Consider the following 17,481-nt stretch of genomic DNA (forward strand, 5'->3'; position numbering starts at 1 on the left):
AGAGAGCCGGACACAGGGCTCGATCCCAGGACCCTGGGATCATGACCTGAGCCAAAGGCAGAGGCTTAACCCACTGAGCCACCCAGGCACCCCGGTACATTTTTTTTTTTTTAACCAATGGCAGACGTACATTGACACGTATCACTCAAAGTCCCGCAGTTTAAGGTTCACTCTTGGTGTTACATGTTCTGTGGGTTTGGGGAAAAAAACAAAACAAAAGCATAGTGACCTGTATCCATCATTATGCTGTCATACAGTGTAGTTTCACTGCCTTGAAAATCCTCTGTGCTCTGTCTGGTCATAGCTCTCCCTTCACCCCCTGGCAATCCAATCTTTTCACTGTCTCTGTAGTTTCACCTTTTTCACAATGTTCTGTTGTTGGAAACATACAGTATGTAGCCTTTTCAGGTTGGCTTTCCTGTAGTGATAGGTACTTCAGGTTCCTTCCTGTCTTCTCATGGCTTGCTAGCTCATTTCTTTTCAGGGCCGAATAATATTCTATTGTCTGGAAGTACCACAGTTTATTTATCCACTCACCTCCTGAAGCACATCTTGGGGTCTTCCAAGATGTGACAATTATGAATAAAGCTTCTTTAAACATCCCTGGCTGGGTTTGTGTTGGTGTAAGTTCCTGTACTTAGGGTAAATAATCAAGCGCATGGTTGCTGGTTCCTGTGGTAAGATTAGGTTTAGTTTTCTAAGAAACTGCCAAACTGCTTTCCAGGGGGGCTCTGCTATTTCACACTGCCACCAGCTGTGAATGAGAGTTCCTGTTGCTACACAGCCTCACCAGCATTTTGCGGTGTTAGTGTTGTGGGTTTGGGCCATTCTAATAGGTGGGTAGTGGTATCTCGTTGTTTCGGTTTGCATTTTTCTGATGACCAATCATGGGAAGCACCGTTTCCTCTGCTTGTCATGTGTATGTCTTCTTTAGGGAGGTGACTGTTAATGTCTTTGGCTCGTTTTAAGTTTATTCTTTATTTTTAAATTTAAATTCAGTTAGTCCACACAGTACATCATTAGTTTCAGATGTAGTGTTCAACAGTTCGTCAGTTGTGTACAACACCCAGTCGCACATCACGTGCCCTCCTTAATGCCCATCCCTCAGTTACCCCATCCCTCCACCCACCTCCCTTTCCACAAACCTCAGTTTGTTTCCCATAATTAAGAGTCTTATGGTTTGTCTCCCTCTCTGATGACATCTCATTCCATTTTCCCTCCCTTCCCTTGTGATCCTCTGCACTGTTTTTATAGTCCTCATATGAGTGAAACCATGTGATGGTTGTCTTTCTCTGATTGACTTATGTCTTCGGCTCATTTTAAAATCACTTTGGTCGTTTTCTCATTGTTGAGTTTCCAGTGACGCTTAAACACAGTTAGCTCTCTCACATGGTCAACAACCACAACAGCAGCAGCAACAAACTCCAAACCACAAACCCTCCATCTCCTGTCTTAACCCTATATCTCCCTCTGCCTTGTCTTTGCTTTCTGTCTTTCATAGTGTATAAACCCAGGACAGGCTGCCCCAAGCTGGGTTGGTTTGGCATGGAGATTAGTCTGGGCTGAAGGCACTTGAGACCCTATTGGCTCAAGGGAAGCTTTCGCCCTTCCCTCAACCACACAGAAGAATCTAAATCGGAGTCTTTCCCAGAGTCAGGGTTATTAGCAGAGAGAGATTTTATTTGTATGGCAGGACAAACATCTAATTACCAAACACTTGCTCTTTTTATTGCCCTGTGAAGTGCCTCCCTTTCCTCTGAAGTCCCAGAACCCTGACCCCTTTGTCCTTCGTTCAGAATGACGTGTGTACCTCATCTTGCCTGTCTTTGGAATTTCCACATCTATGGGGATTCCCCTTACATACTCTATCTATTAAATTTGATTTTCTCCTATTAACCTGTCTCATGTCAATTTGATTCTTAGTCCAGCTAGAAGGATCCTCGAAGGGGTCAGGGATTCTTGCCCTCTGAGAGTAGACAGACTCCTTGACCGGGCTGTCCAGACTTGCTGCCTCCATTGCCCGGGCACCCTTCATCCCACTGAGGTGAGCCTTTTGTCCCCAGCCCTCTCTCTCTTCCAGCATCCCTGGTCTTAGAAAATGGCAGTAGCATTCACCTAGTTGCCCATGCCTCAAGCCTTGGAAGTAATCCGACTTTCTGTCTTTTGCTCACTTCCTCACATAAAGTTAATTACCTGCTTCCATTGATTTGGTCACTGAGTCTCTCTCAAATTAATTTACCCATTTTTTCCCACCCTGGCTGCCCACTCCTTAGTTAACTTGGGAAGATACTGTTTCAGTTTTTATGGGAAGGTCATGGGCGGGCTGATGGGGGTTGCTGTGCGATGAGGTCACAAAGACTGAAGGGTGCTGATGACTGAACAGGCAAAAATTCTAGACACTGGAGATTTCCTTGTCATTCTAACATCCTCCTTGTGTGGGATTTGTTTAAAATTGTGACTTGTACATCTCTCAGTCGGTTCCCTTTTACTTCCCTGGCATTTTTCTCTCATGTATGAGGCACAGCTCTGTTGATCTGGGAAGTTCTGAGCTCACAACTGTCATTCAGCTCCGTGGTTGAATCTTGGCTCTGACCCTTCCTGGCGGCAAGAGCTGGAACAGATCATGGACTCTCTTGACTCTTTGTTTCTTTATCTGTAAAATAAGTGGCTTCCCTGGACCAGTGAGGGCACACCCTGGCTACGCATTAGAATCACCTGGGGGGGGGGTTGGACCTCCCAGTCCAGGCTGCACCCTGGAACCCTGACATCAGCCTCCCGCCTTGCTGCCTTCAGGATTGTTGAAAGCTCCCCTCAGAGGTAGTGTGTCACCAGGCTTGAGACCCATTGACTTTATGATTTTAAAGGGCCACAACTCTTCTATCATTGCGTGTTTTCAGTCATGCCCCAAACTGAAGTTGAGAGTTCCCTTAATGTTTTTACTAAGTTGGAAAAAAATAGCTGTGAAGTTCCCCCCACCCCCTTCCATCTGCTGTTTGTTCTTATTTACATACGATGGAACCCAGCCCACTGATTTACAGTTCTGGTTCCCTTACAACTGTTATTGAACTGAAAACATAGCTGAAAACTTATTAAACAGAAAAAAATTATTTTGAGCTTTGTGCCGACAATTCATTATAGAACCAAGGAAACATCTAAACTTTCCTTCTAGAATTAATGCTAAAAATGGATTTTCAACCCCCTAATCTTAAGGGAACAATTTAATTCTGGTGCCAAACCTAGTATTTATTCTTTCTTGAGTATCCTATCAAGAAAATCGAAGCATCTCTGTGAGAGAATGACATTTTGGGGGATTCGTCCCTAGAAATAGGCAGGACCTCCCCAGACTCCTCTATGTGGGCCTCTGAAGGCAAGAGTTAGCATCTCTCTTCCCCTAGTTCTCTCTGTTGGCCCATAAACACAGGAAGAAAAGCCAGGGCAAACATATCATCGCTGTGGATGTGTGTTCTCACTGTTGAAACACTTTGGAACAGGTCTTTCAGGAGACAGCTTTCCTGTAGAAGCCTCATTTGGACCTACCGTTTTAGGTCTGAAATAACCTAAGACCTTTTTAAGCTGCAAGGGAGTACAGAGGACAGCAAGAGGATAACAGAGAAGAGCAAAGCATTTGGCGTGACCACTGGCACTCAGTTTGGGGAAAACTAGGTCCTGACAGAAGCCTGATTTAGACTGGGAAGGAGTCCCTTGGAGTGCTGGCTCTCCCTGCCTGCTTCCCTGCTAACAGTATCTCCTTCAACTGTTCACTCACTTGCTTCTGGAATTCCCACCTGAAACACAAAGCCTGTGCCTTCCCATGTCTCACCCAAAGCCTTAACTATTGAAATTAGTTGCCACCTTGGTAATGATCGCTTAATTTAGTAGATGGAGAAAGGTCAGTTATAACCTATGGTGGATTCCTTTCCATGTATAATCCTTTTACAACTAGACCATCAAATTGTTCTCTGCAAAGGAATGATTAATTATCTTCTAGTGATGGGGGAAAAAAACCCTTTTCCTGGGGAAAGAAATATTGCCAGAGCTTGGAGTCAAGCTGAAAGGAGCCTGTTTCCCACCACGTTTGGCACTGAACTCTTTCTTGTGGCCCAGAAAACCCTGTCTGGAACCCTGGGGATAAAAATACATTATATGAATCTTCGTGGTTTTGACCTGTCTCTCTGGGTATTTCCTGGCAGATGGAGGAATTGATTGAGGGTATTCGTTGGGCCTTTATTGACATGCTGGAGAAAGAAAATGAGTGGATGGATGCAGGGACGAAAAGGAAAGCCAAGGAAAAGGTAAGAGTCCTTTTGATTACAAAAAAAAAAAAAAAATACGACTTTCCGTGTAATGGATTTTCATGCTCAGTATTGTGTACTTGATTTTTATATTGACTGAGCTCTTGACTCCGAATGACCCCAGAGTCAGGTGTCTGTTTTGGGATGAATATATAGATTTCATCCCCGGGAGGTAAGAGAAAATAAGATCTGACTTTTTTCTTTCTCGAACTGCATTTCACACACCTTGTAATTCAGCCTTTCCTTCTCTCTCAATTGCTGTTTCTAAGAGCCACATGGCCCACTGCCCAGCGAATTTTGCCACAAACAGTCATTGGCTGTGGCAGAATGCAGAGCAGTGGGGAACCATGGGCAGCAGCCGGCAGAAGAGCCCTCAAGGCCCAAAGAAGAAAACCCCATACTGGCTGTGTGTCATTCTGCTCTGTGTACGACGTGTGCAAATGTCCTCGGGAAAATCCTTTCCTGCAACCAAGCAGGTCTATTTTCCTAATCCATCATTTTGCTCTAATGATCCAAATGGCACGCTTATGAACTACAGACCAGTAGTAGACCGTGGTGTAGGAACGCAAAAATGTTGCCTGATAGAAGCAGACGCTTGGTGGGCCTTGTACAGCTTTCTGGTCCTGCGTAACAAGATGGAGGAGTAAGTGAGAGAAGTACTGGCAGCCATGCTGCTTCAACAACGAAGACCCAGAGCGATCGTGAATTCTCGGTGTTCAGACGGAGACGGAGCTGGAGCTCCAGCGGGGAGGGAAGCCCTCCTGCATTCTGAATGGATGCTGCCCTGTATCTGGGAGACTCTGAACTAGGAGCTTTTCTTCTTTAGAAAAGTATTTTAAAACCGGGCTAATGATAGGAATCCCCTGGGATGTCTAAATGCCCTCTAGCTCTCTGGGCCCCTCCCCAGCAAGGTCTGATTTAGTGGATGGACGGTGCAGTTTGAATGTTTGTGACTTCTGCCAGTCCCCCTGCTGATTGTTATTGCTGGGGGGGGGGGGCTGGGGAACACTGCTTGGAATCCTACTGAGTCATGCTGAGTACAGATCTTTTTGCCCTATGGTCGAGAAACGGGGAGAGGGGAGGGCAGTGAACCTGCCCTCTCTGATACTATAGGGGTGGATACGTGGTGTCATCGTGCATTTGTCCGGACCCATAGAATGTGCAGCACCAAGAGTGAATCCTAATATAGACTTTGAATTCCGGGTGGTAATGCTGTACCAGTGCAGGTTCATTGATTATAGCAAATGCACCTCTCTGGTGGGGGAGTTTGTTAATGGGGAGGCTATGCACATGTGGGCTCAGGGGTTTTATGGGAGATCTCTGTGCTGTCTTCTCAATTTTGCTGTGAACGTATGACTGCTCGAAAAAATGAAGTCTTTTCAGCAACAACAGCAACAGCAACAACAATAAAAAACAAAGAGGGCAACATTCTGGGAGTGCGGAGCCTCACTGAAATGAGAATGTACAGAGGTTTAGCAAGGGTATTTTCTAGAGCTTTAATACTCCTGAGATGGATAAACATTGCCATAGATTTTTAAAAAGATTTTATTTATTTATTTGACAGAGAGATCACAAGTAGGCAGGGAGGCAGGCAGAGAGAGAGGAGGAAGCAGGTTCCCCACTGAGCAGAGCCCGATGCGGGGCTCGATCCCAGGACCCTGAGATCATGACCCGAGCCGAAGGCAGAGGCTTTAACCCACTGAGCCACCCAGGCGCCCCGTCATAGATATTTTTGTCAATAGACATGAAAAAGCTGTTCACCGTTTGCAGTGAAGGAAGAACTTGGGTGGCCGGGGGTGGCAGGTGTTGGAAGAAGACAAAGGGTACATTGGATGTTTTTCCCCTCGAGAATCTGTCAAAGCTGTCTTAAGTCATGGAAGGCACAAGCCGGTGGAGGCAGGAGCATGCGGGCTGTGATGAGAAAGTCTCCAGATGGTAGATGAAACTTTTGGCACCAACATATTGTTGTTTTTTGAAGGCTTCATTTATTTGCTGGGCTAGCTTGTGATATCGGGAACAGAATTTGTCTTGCACTGGGCAGTCGAGAGTACAGAGCACTGGGGCTCTTGATCCTAGCCTGACCCTTCGTGGCCTGAGGGTCACCCATGTGGAGGCTGGGGTGGAGTGATGAGGCCTGTGTGGATGTGCTGAACAGGACGGATACCAGAGGAATGTTCTGGGGACTGCAGTCAGTTTTTTGGGAAGTATGACTGGTTGCCTCAGGGGGAGATCGTCTGAGTTTGCATAAAGGAGTGGGCACCTTACAGTTGGGTCTTCTAGGCAAGTGGCACATGGGTCTTTCTTGAAGGCACATTATTCTCAGTTCTTCTGATATTAGACATGTTCCTGTTTGCTCCCTGAGCTGTTCTCTAGTTTTATATTTTATTTCAATGAGAGCTGTCACTTTTTCTTCTAAAAGTACTCTTTGAACACACTGCTTTCTTTGCGCTGAGTTCAACCTGCCAGGAACTCAACTAGTTCCTTGACAGGTACAAATATCAAAGGGAATTTTCTTCCTGGATCTCACCAGGCTCCCTGAGTATCCTGTATCTCAGAGTTCAGGGACATTCTGTTAACAAAAGGCAAGAAAGAGGGGATGTTGTCTAAGAATTGTCACCACTTTCCCAAAGCATGTCAGGCCCCGGACCCCAGAAGATGCAGATTTTCTTTTTCTGAATTAAATGAACACGCAGTTCTGGAAATGACCTCTGGGTGGAGCTCATAGACTCGCAAAGACAGAATTTAGGAAGCTGGAGGCATTCGTGCTGCTTTCGGCTCTGGGGTTGTTTTTGAAAAAATTATTTTTTTTTCTTGCCCTTTTTCTCTGCTGTCCTCAATTTGATTGCCTTTTAATAGTCAAAAAGAAAGGACAGGTTCTGCCTACTAATTCCTTGAATCTCAGATGGAAATCTCTGACAATCTTAGGGCTTTGTCTTTCTGATACTGAGTAGCTTATGCATTAAGACAGGATTTGCCTGTGTTGAAAGTGGAGGTGAATAATCTGCCTGCTCTTCCTGGTATGACTTGGCACTGTTCTTTGGGCATGTGTTGTATGCAGTATATCACCCAGGCGGAAGATTTCTCATCAATAATAGTGCCCACACTGGGCCAATGCTGAGTCACTTGGCAACCCATTGGGAAAGCTGGGAAAATGTTCTGATTTGTGAGTGGGAGAGGCTTCTCTTTGCCTCACCACGAAGCTCTAGACTGCAACAAATGACAGTGCCTCCTGTATTGGGTGCTGACCTAAGTGTTCTCTTGTTCCAGGCCTCCTGAATGTGGAAGGCCCAGATACCGCAGTGACTTGAGGCCTAACACCTTGAGTTGTGTGTCAGTGACCCCAGTTTCAAGATGGAACTGTGGGGATGTGACTTTGTTGTGTTGTTCTTCAGTAGGGGTGGTCACATAAAAAGATCAATGAGGTTGCCTCTGCTCTGGGGAAGGGTAAATCTCTTGTCTCAGTCTCCTGGCCTTGCTCCTCTCATCTCCTAATAGGTCATGAGTGGTTTAGAAACCACTAAACTGACAGCGTAGGTTTCGACTGGAAATTTAGTATTGTGAAATAGGCACCAATTTTTGTTCAGGATTCTGTTTCCTGCAAGCATATGCTTTTACTGTAAACTAGCAGCAAAGGACAGGAAGCCTGTTATTTTTTTGGTTATCACAGATGGGGGATGAGTGTAAGGTGATAGAAATTATTTTGGGGGGGTGTCTTCTGGAAGATTTGCCTTTTCCAGAACAGAGTAGGAGGATCTCAAGGTCACTACGTAGTGATTCTGAGGCCTGGCAGGAAGGGATGCAACACTGCCTTTGGCTGCCCTAGTGGCAGGAGCAGGGATTCTGCTGGAGAGCTCTGTGTCAGATCAGGAGGAACAGCTTCCTGAATTTGGCTAGTCCCCTGCTAGATTCAGTTCTGTATCCAAAAGCTGGGTCCTTCCTGAAATATTTGTTTGTCTGTCCTCTTTACTTCTGGGATCTATGTTTGCCTGGCCACCCCTAGAGAGAAAGACCTGGATGGAACTGCTAGGAAGGCAGCATCCTCAGGATCCTGTGAGTGGCCTTAACCTTGGCCACAGCAGGTACAGATGGTTCCTGGGAGTGTGCTACATGGTCCTATTGCCCCAGGCATGCAACATAGGCTTTAAGCAAGGTGGGAAGAGTTTTCCTGCAGAGTACCAAACAAAAGTGTGTTTCACCTCTTTGGCTTTGTCTCTATTTGGCAAGAAAAATAATCATTCCTTTTACCCCTCTAAGTACTTGACTGGCCCCGTGTGATGAAAGATAGGTTAATAAGAGAAAATCAACCCAAAGTTTATTTATTTTTTCTCAAAGATTTTATTTATTTATTTGACAGACAGAGATCACAAGTAGGCAGAGAGGTAGGCAGAGAGAGAGAGAGAGAGAGAGGAGGAAGCAGGCTCCCCGCTGAGCAGAGAGCCAGATGCGGGGCTCAATCCCAGGACCCTGAGATCATGACCTGAGCCGAAGGCAGAGGCTTTAATCCACTGAGACACCCAGGCGCCCCAAATAGAAGTTTATTAATGTGTATATCTCATATATACATGAAAGAAACTCAGAAAAATGAGTAACTCAAAGAGGTGGCTTAAAACCTTGGCTTGTATAGCATCCTTAACAAGAAGAAAAAATTTGCAGAAAAATGACAAAGGAAAATGGATTTGGACTTCTAAGAGCAGCAGATATGGAAAGATAAATATATGGGAAACTAATGGTAGACACAGGCTAGTTAGTGAAGTCTGTTAGGTAGATTACTCCCGTGCTATCTCCAAGTTGATAGGGCCTAAAGTTGTCTTTGGTGATTCACCTTTGTCCTTCCTGGTAGAAAGGTGAGAGATGCATTAGAAATGCAAATTCCTGGGTCTCCCTAGACCTGCTGAGCTCTGGGGTGGTGGCGGGAGGCCCACTGCCTTGCCGTTACCCTTTCATCGCACATCTGTCTGGCTTCCAGCTGCTGGCACCTGCACTTTGCCCAAAAGCTTTCTCTTCCCACTGGAACCCGCTATGCCACTCATACAGAGGGCCCATGAATGAACACACTCAGTAACTGATGGGAGTTACTGCGTATGCCCCCTCCTCCCTCAGGGATGTGTTCAGCAGGGAGCAGGGCTCCTGCAGTTTCCCCAGCCGGGTAAGCTCCACTAGCTCACATGCTCAGCTGACTCAGAAGATGCCCTTTACTGACAGCCAGCCTTGCTCTGCTCACTTCCACAATCCCTTCCTGGTGTTTGATGTTTCTTTCACTTGCGAAGTGAACTGCCCATGCTCGAGTCCTTGTCTTGGGGTCTCCTCTTGGGGATCCTCCAACTAGGGCACGGACCCTGGAGTATGCATCCTCCCCATCCTTGCTGGCCTTAAGGTGACAACACATTTCACTGCATGTCTGTGTGAGCAGCACTTCAGCAAGTTCGGTTCCACAGACGTTTCCAGAACCAATGACATGCCAGGTGCTGGAGCAGGAGCTGTAGATTCAAAGATGATCCGCGGCTTCCTTTCTCTGCAAGGGCTTTCACTGTCCTGGGAGAGGACAGCAGGAACATGGGTGCTGCGCAGATGGGGAGGAAGTTTAGTTAATGCGGTGGAGAGACAAAGTGCTCCTGGCTGTCGCTGTAGGGGAGGAAGATTCTTTTTTTTTTTTTTTTTAAAGATTTTATTTATTTATTTGACAGACAGATCACAAGTGGGCAGAGAGGGGAAGCAGGTTCCCCGCTGAGCAGAGAGCCCAATGTGGGGCTCGATCCCAAGACCTTGCGATCATGGCCTGAGCTGAAGGCAGAGGCTTCAACCCACTGAGCCACCCAGGCGCCCTGGGGAGGAAGATTCTAAGGAGCCCAAACCCACATGTGGGGGCACTTGACTTGGGCACTGCCCACTCTGCGTCACCCTTCTTGTCACTGCCTCTGTCCTTGTAGCCTGTGGGTAAGACTTCCTCTGGCTCCTCCTTGTGGATCTCAACAGCTCTGCGCCCAGCTATCACGTCCCCTTGGTACCTTCACTCTTGCTTCATTTCACATTTTCTCTTTAAACTGGTCTGTGGAAAAAAGACAAGACTTTTGTCAGAGTGTCTCCTGCCCTCCCCTGTTCTGGATTCAAGGCTGTTTGCAGGCGCTCCGGATTGCTGGGTTCTTGCCTCTACTCCAGTGCTGCCCCCGGAGACATACAGGAACTGACAGAGCAGCATGTAAACGTCTCTCAGCGTCCCTCGCCACTTCCGGTAGATCCTTGGCGCACACGTGCTGCCCCGCTGCCATCTTGAGCTAGCTGGCACTCTCGGGCTCCCTGTCTCTGCCCCCGTGTTTCTCCATTTCTCTCACAGGTACATCCTGGCCAAGGGAATAGCTTTCAGACTTGTGTCTCCTCTCCCTAACTGGCCTCAGCAGGAAGTAGTGTAGACGTTAAGCCTACAGACGGTGAAGAGAGACTCCTTACGCTCGGAGCCAGCGTCTGCCCTTTTTAGCTGCACGACCCTTCGGAAGTTACTGAACGTCTCTGACCCTCACTTTTTACATCTGTAAAATGGGGAGATGAGTACGTACCTCATTGTTTATGCAGGAGTTACTATACTTAAAGTACTTAGAAGAGGGCCCGCGGCATGAGAAAGTCCAAGTGTATTCAGCTGTTTCTTCTAAGCTGCTGTCCTTTGGCAGAGGAGAGGCTTTGGACTAGACTGGCTGGTGAGCAGAGAGAGATGGGAGGTCAGGTTCCATGTGTGTTTCTGGGTCAGTCTTTTCGTCTGGGTTAGGAAGGTAGGTGATGTAAGACCACACGCTCTGAAGTACCTCTCACCCCTACGCGTTCCGATGCTCCTTGTCAGAACACTGCCCTTCTCCTCACTGCATCTGCTGGAAGGCAGTTAATAGTGAACAGGCCCCTGCTGAGAGGGTGATGGGAGAGCATGCTGCTTTTCTTTGTGGAGTTTGGATCTTCGGGTTTTGAACAAATTGAGCATTATCTTTGTGACACGTTTTCTGGTTTATTACTTTTATTAAGTTTTTGATTTTAATTCCAGTGTAGTTAACATACAGTGTTGCCTCGAATCTCTTACCCTGCTCAGTGCGCATGACAAGAAGTGTACTCTTAACCCTCATCACCTGTTTCCCCCATCTTCCTGCCCCTCCTGTGCTCTGGTAGCCATCAGTATATATGTTTTATATATTTTAAACACAGAAGCAAATGTTTCATGTGAGGAGTTTGATGCATGTATTTATCAAAGACACATTATGCCTGATACCTTATTAGAGTGAGTTTATTTGAGTTTTGGTCTTCTAGAGCCTCATGGAAGTATTGTTTTGTGTGATGCGCTAGGTGATTGGTTCTCACACTTAAGGGGCATCAGCGCCATCTGGAGGGCTTGTTAAAATGCAGATTGCCAGGCCCCGCCCCAGAGTTTCTGAGTCCAGAGCTCTGAGGTGGGGCCCTGGAATTTGCATTTCTGGTAAGTTCTCAGTGACACTGTTGGTCTTGTGCCAAGACTTTGATAACTCTTGGTGATCACAGGTGACACTTCCTTTCTCCGAAGCCTGTGTAACTAGAACAAACTAACACTCATCAAACGCCCGTCTTACCCTTACCCTAGAGCGTCAGAACCCAGCCCGGCTGTCTGCACCACTGCTCTTCTGCCTGCTGAAAAGCCCTCGTTGACAGAGATCCAAAGCCTCCTTCTTGGTCACTTCTAACCCCCGACTCCTGGACTGTCCCCAGGAACTATGCAGAATGTGTCTTCCATGGGAAAGCCCTCCTGATGTCTGAAGATGTTGAATGTGTTTCTATTTCAGATGACATGTCTCTAGAGTTCGTCAGGAATTAACAAATGTCATATGCCAGGCTGGATGTTCTAAATGCTCCACAGGTATTAGCTGCTTTAACGCCATAATATCTGTATGAGGCGGGCCAAAGTTTTGTCTTTCACAGGTTTTAGGAGCCTAAAGCATGTTGAGTGCCAGCCGGCTTACCCAAGGTCATACAGCCGGCAGGCTGAAGGCCTGGGACTGTGTCCTTGGCAGGCTGCCCTGTGCTTTTAACTACACTTGCCGGGGGATCTCTCCGAGTGTGGGCCACAGACCAGCAACATCAGCACCACCTAGGAAGTAGCTAGAAATGCAGATTCTTGGTCCTACTCCAGTTCTGTAGACTCAGAAGCCCTGGGAGGCGGCCCCTGAATCTGCATTTGAGTAGGCCCTCCAGGTGATTCTGATGCAGCCAGTGTGGGAATCACTGCTCCGTGCCATGGTTCTCATGCTTCATCCTGCTGGCTGCTGTCCAGGTTTCAACATCTTTTTTTAAAACTCAGGTTCAGAGCCGAACACAATATTCTAGATACAGTCTAACTCACACAGCACAATGGGAATATTATTACTGCCTTTGTTTTGCATACAAATTATATTAAAAAATCCAAAGTTTATATTATGGCTATCTTTCCCCCTCAGCCATGTCACTGTGGGCTCGTAACAAATTCACAGTCAGTTAATTTCTAGGTCTTTTTTTATCCCCCCAGAAACTGTTGTTAAGCCCTGTTCTCCAGCCCTAAACTTGGCTTTTTTTTTCCTTTTTTAAACTCTCATCCTAGAACTTCATGTTTATTCTTACTTAAATCCATTTACCTTTGGTTCATGGCTCAGCTTTAAAAAAAAAATATATATATATATATACTCACACATACATATTTATATATACATACATACATATATATACATAAATATATATACATACATATTTCTGGACCTTCTCTATATTTATTTTTGTTATAAAAATCTGTGCTCATTGAAGAAAATCTTGGAAGTAAAGTGCAAAAGGAGAAAGAAAAAAATCATCACTAGTTCCATTATCCAAACATAACCACCACAAACATCTTGATGTTATTACTTTCTTTGGCTTTTTCCCTGTCCATAGATTTGAATAATGCCATATGTATCTATATCTATATCTATATCTATATGAATTTGATTTTTTTCTTCTTTATATTATAAATATTCTATTATTACATGGTCTTTATAAGAGTTTTCACTGTTATTGACTATTTTGTCCATTGGCTGTATACGAAATGACTTATAAGTTCTCCATAGTTGGGTAGTTAGGTTGTGCTGTTAATGATATTCTTATGATAAACATTTTGTGCATAAGTAAATCTTTCGCCAAGTTCCAAACAAATTGCTTAGAATGGGATCTTAAAAAACCGTTAAAGATCTCGGGTCTGTTAATGTGTCAACTACTGTCTCCACTTGTAAATCATTCATGCTGTGAGAAATCTGTTTTTTGATTTGGATTGTTTTTCTGCATTATCAGTGAGGATGCTTACGAAATGGAGGTGGAATGGACATGTTTGCTTATCCCTCGGAGACTCCTTCTAGATTGATCTACAGATTCATGGCGAATTTGCTCTGTGACAGGTCTTTTGCTAGGTGCTAAGTAATTCACTAACCAGTAGATTTTTAGTCCAGTTGTTCTACTTTGAACAACTCCCTGGAACTCTCATCGACTTCCTCCTTTCTGCCTGCTCAGACTTAGCTGTGACTTGATAGAACCCAGTTACATTGCATTTGGATATTCCTTGCTTTACTAGTGTCCTTTAAAAAAAAAGATTATTTACTTAATAGAGAGGGAGAGAGATAGAGAGAGGGAGAGAGAAAGAGTGCATGAGCAGGGGGAGCAGCAGAGGGAGAGGGAGAATCAGACTTCCCACCAACACACAGGGCTTGATCCCAGGATCTCGAGATCAGGACTGGAGCCAAAGTCAGAAGCTTAACCAGCGGAGCCACCTGGGTGCCCCTCTAGTGTTATTTGAAAAAAAAGAGAGAATCCTGATGATATTGAACATTCACTGGGCTCCTATTCTTTCTAAGATCCCGTGTTATCCTCAGTACACATTACATCATTCCGTGGGGGTACAGCCAGCTCTTCAGACTCCCAAACCAGAAATCTCAGTCTTCCCTCCCAGCCAACTGGAAACACTCAAATCCTATTGAGTCTGTCTTCCAACAACTTTTAAATCTTTATCATTTCTGTTTCATAGTTCTTTCCTCCCCTAGCTTCTCATACTTCTTTTTCTTATTTTTTTTAAAAATTGAAGTAAAATTCACACAACGTAAAAGTAACCATTTTAAAGCCTACAGTTCAGTGGCTTTTAGTACACATAATGCTGTGCAACCGTCACTGCTATCCAGTCCCCAAAGATTTCTGTCACCCCAAAAGAAAACTTCATACCTATTAGCAGTCCCTCCTCACTCTTGCTTTCCCCCGAGCCCTAGACAGCCACCATTCTGCTTTCACTCTGTGGATTCACCTGTTCTGTATATTTCATATCCACGGAATCATAGAATATGTGACCTCTTATGTCGGGCTTCTTGCACTCAACATAATGTTTATAGGTTCACCCGTGCTGTAAAGTTCATCCTTTTCAATCCATTTCCTCATTTTTAGTCTTGGAAAGAGAATTACAGAATAGGCTTCTTAAAAAACATTTCCGATAGTGAAGTCTTTCATGTCTTCTCTGAGCTTTTGAAATAGCATCATAGTGTTTATTCATAACTAAAAAACTTTACCCCAGAATAGAGATTTACTGAGCGTGAGTGACCCTGTCAGGGAAGAACTATGGCTGGCTGGTTGATCACTAGAAGCTTAGAACCTGACATAGTCTGGCCCTTCCTTCTGTGGCCACTGGGTAGACCTTAGCAAGGATCACAGCTCTGGCAAACACATAGACGAGATGCGCGTCTTTTGAGGACCTCGGTTTCTTCACCCGTGAAATGAGAGCAAATATACTACCAATTTCACATAGTGCTTGGGAGGATTCGAGAAGTTAGGTATGCACAGTGGTTGGCAGAGAACAAGTGCTCGGTGTTAGTAAGATAACATTTTCGTTTTCTCCCCCCAAGTTGCCTTTTATTCCCTCCTCACCAAATAATGCGATGTGCCATTACAGTCTCAAAGTTGGGAAAGTAAAGCTGATGCCAGTTCCATTGCTTTCTTTGGCACGGAGGTGCAGAGTGGACTTTTAGTGACTTTGACTCAGTTCAAAAATTTTAAATGTTTTATTAAATCTTTTGATGTGCCCCAAAGTGTACCTAACAAATCCCCGTGTCCTCCTCGGCCACCCCCACCAGTCTCACCAGTGTTTGCCATTCTGACATCATACACTTCTCATCCCACCTGTTTTTATGCTTGAGAATTCAAAAGCTAATCCCTGACATTTTACTAAAAACATTTCATTATGTGTCTCCCCCAGAAGAGTATTTTTAACTAAGTGCAGTACTGTGAACATCCCCAACAATATTTATTAACAGTACCTTGTTCATTGGTAGCCTGTGTACAGTTTTCTGTAATTATCTAAAAAATGTTTCTCTTTTTTTAAACATTGATTCACATCACGATCCAAACGGAGTACACATATTGCAGTTCATAGGTCCGTCTTTCAAGGCTTCAAAAATTTTAAGAGCTCCCACTCCTGTTTTATCTGTGAATTATGTATTTCTTGAAAAAATTGTATCATTGGTCTGGTCGAGTTTTTAGCAGTCTTGGTTTGGCTGATTGAATCCTGGTGTTTTCTTTTAACGCGTTCTTCTGTCCTTTCCATTTCCTGTTAATGGAATCTAGAGGTTTGAGAAGATTCAGGTTCGATTTTCTCCTGGCAGGAAGCCGTGTGTGTGGGGGGGTGCTGTGAGCTTCCTGTTGCAGCCAACCAAGCCGCGTGAGAAGCCTGGTCCGTGGGTTTGGGTGCGGTCTGCCCGATCCTTCCATTTTCACTCACCCATCAACCTTTCACTTTAGGTGGGAATCCTTTTTTCTCCACTGTGTCTTAGGATCACCTAAGAAGCTTTTAAGAAAATCCTGATGCTGAGGTGGCTCCCCAGGCGAATGGCATCCAGACTACCCGGGGTGTCAGCAGTTTTCAAGCTCCTCAGGAGATAAAAATGTGCAGCCAGGGCTGAAACCACTGTCCTAATTATTTTCATGGTCATTGATAATATTGCCTAGGTACGTGAGTTCAGTAAGTGTTGCAACTAGTGATTTTCAGATTCTGTCATTCTGTCCACATTTATTAGCTGGAATTCTATAAAAAAAGATTTCCTCTCATCAGCAACTCAAATATGCCGATGCATAGTTTATGCTGATGTAAACTGCTGAAAGACACCAAAAAGATCTGTCTTTATTAATTTGTATAATGAGTTGGTCCCTTAATATCTCCAAAGGTGCCAAAGCAGTTTTTTTTTTAATTGCAATATAGTTAGCATATTGTGTTCTATTAGTCTTAGGTGTGCATTGCAGTGGTTCTAGAATTCTATACAGTGCTCAGTGCTTATTGCTGTAAGTGAACTCTTAACCCCCCTCACCTATTTTTCCCATCCCCCCACCTACCTCCGCTCCAGTGACCACCAGAGCTCTCTATAGTTCAGAGTCTGTTTTTTGTCTTTTTTCCCTTTGTTTTGTTTCTTACATTCCACATATAAGTGAAATGATATGGTATTTGCCTCTCTCTGACTGACCTATTTTACTTAACATACTACTCTCTAGATCCATCCGTTTTGTTGAATGGCAAGGTTTTATTCTTTTTTATGACTGAGTAATATTCCACTGTGTGTGTGTCTGTATATGTGTAACACTTCGTCTTTATCCATTCATCTATTGACGTATGCTTGTACTGCTTCCATAATTTGGCTATTGTGAATAATAATAATAATCAGTAAATATAGGGGTCATATATCCTTTCGAATTAGTGTTTTCGTATTCTTTGGGTAAATGAGCAGTAGTAGAATTACTGGATCCTACTGTAGTGATTCTTTTTTGAATTTTTAAAAAAGATTCATTCATTCATTCATTCATTTATGAATGAGAGAGATTGTGTGCAAATTGTGGGAGAGGTAGAGGGGGAGAGAGACTCCTGAAGCAGACTCAGTACTGAGTGAGGAGCCTGACACAGGGCTTAGTTCCAGGACCCTGAGATCATGATCATGACCTGAGCTGAAATCAAGAGTCTGTGACCTGACTGAGCCACCTGTGTGCCCGTATTTTGAATTTTTTGAGGAACCTCTGTATAGTTTTCCACGGTCACTGCACCAGTTTGCATTCCCACCAGCCATGCATGAGTGTTCCTTTTTCTCCACATCTTCACCAACACCTGTTTTTTCTTATGTTGTTTTTAGCCATTCTGACAGGTGTGAGGTGATATCTTACCATAGTT

The 17,481-nt window shown here is 44.7% G+C and overlaps 1 protein-coding gene across 10 annotated transcripts in view; it reads left to right on the forward strand.

The window, feature by feature from the left end:
* PHEX (phosphate regulating endopeptidase homolog X-linked) overlaps window positions 1-17,481 on the forward strand; it is a 221,876-nt gene that overhangs the window by 106,306 nt on the left and 98,089 nt on the right. For all 10 annotated transcript variants that reach the window (XR_006816898.1, XR_006816899.1, XR_006816901.1 and 7 more), the window contains one exon: window positions 4,191-4,292. Coding sequence is in view for 6 of the 10 variants with exons in the window: in XM_045996132.1 (XP_045852088.1) it covers window positions 4,191-4,292 (102 nt within the window). In the remaining 4 variants the exon portion in view is untranslated. The remainder of the gene's footprint in view (window positions 1-4,190; window positions 4,293-17,481) is intronic.

The sequence above is a fragment of the Meles meles genome, chromosome X (genome assembly GCF_922984935.1).
Source record: "Meles meles chromosome X, mMelMel3.1 paternal haplotype, whole genome shotgun sequence".
NCBI classification, from domain to species: domain Eukaryota; kingdom Metazoa; phylum Chordata; class Mammalia; order Carnivora; family Mustelidae; genus Meles; species Meles meles.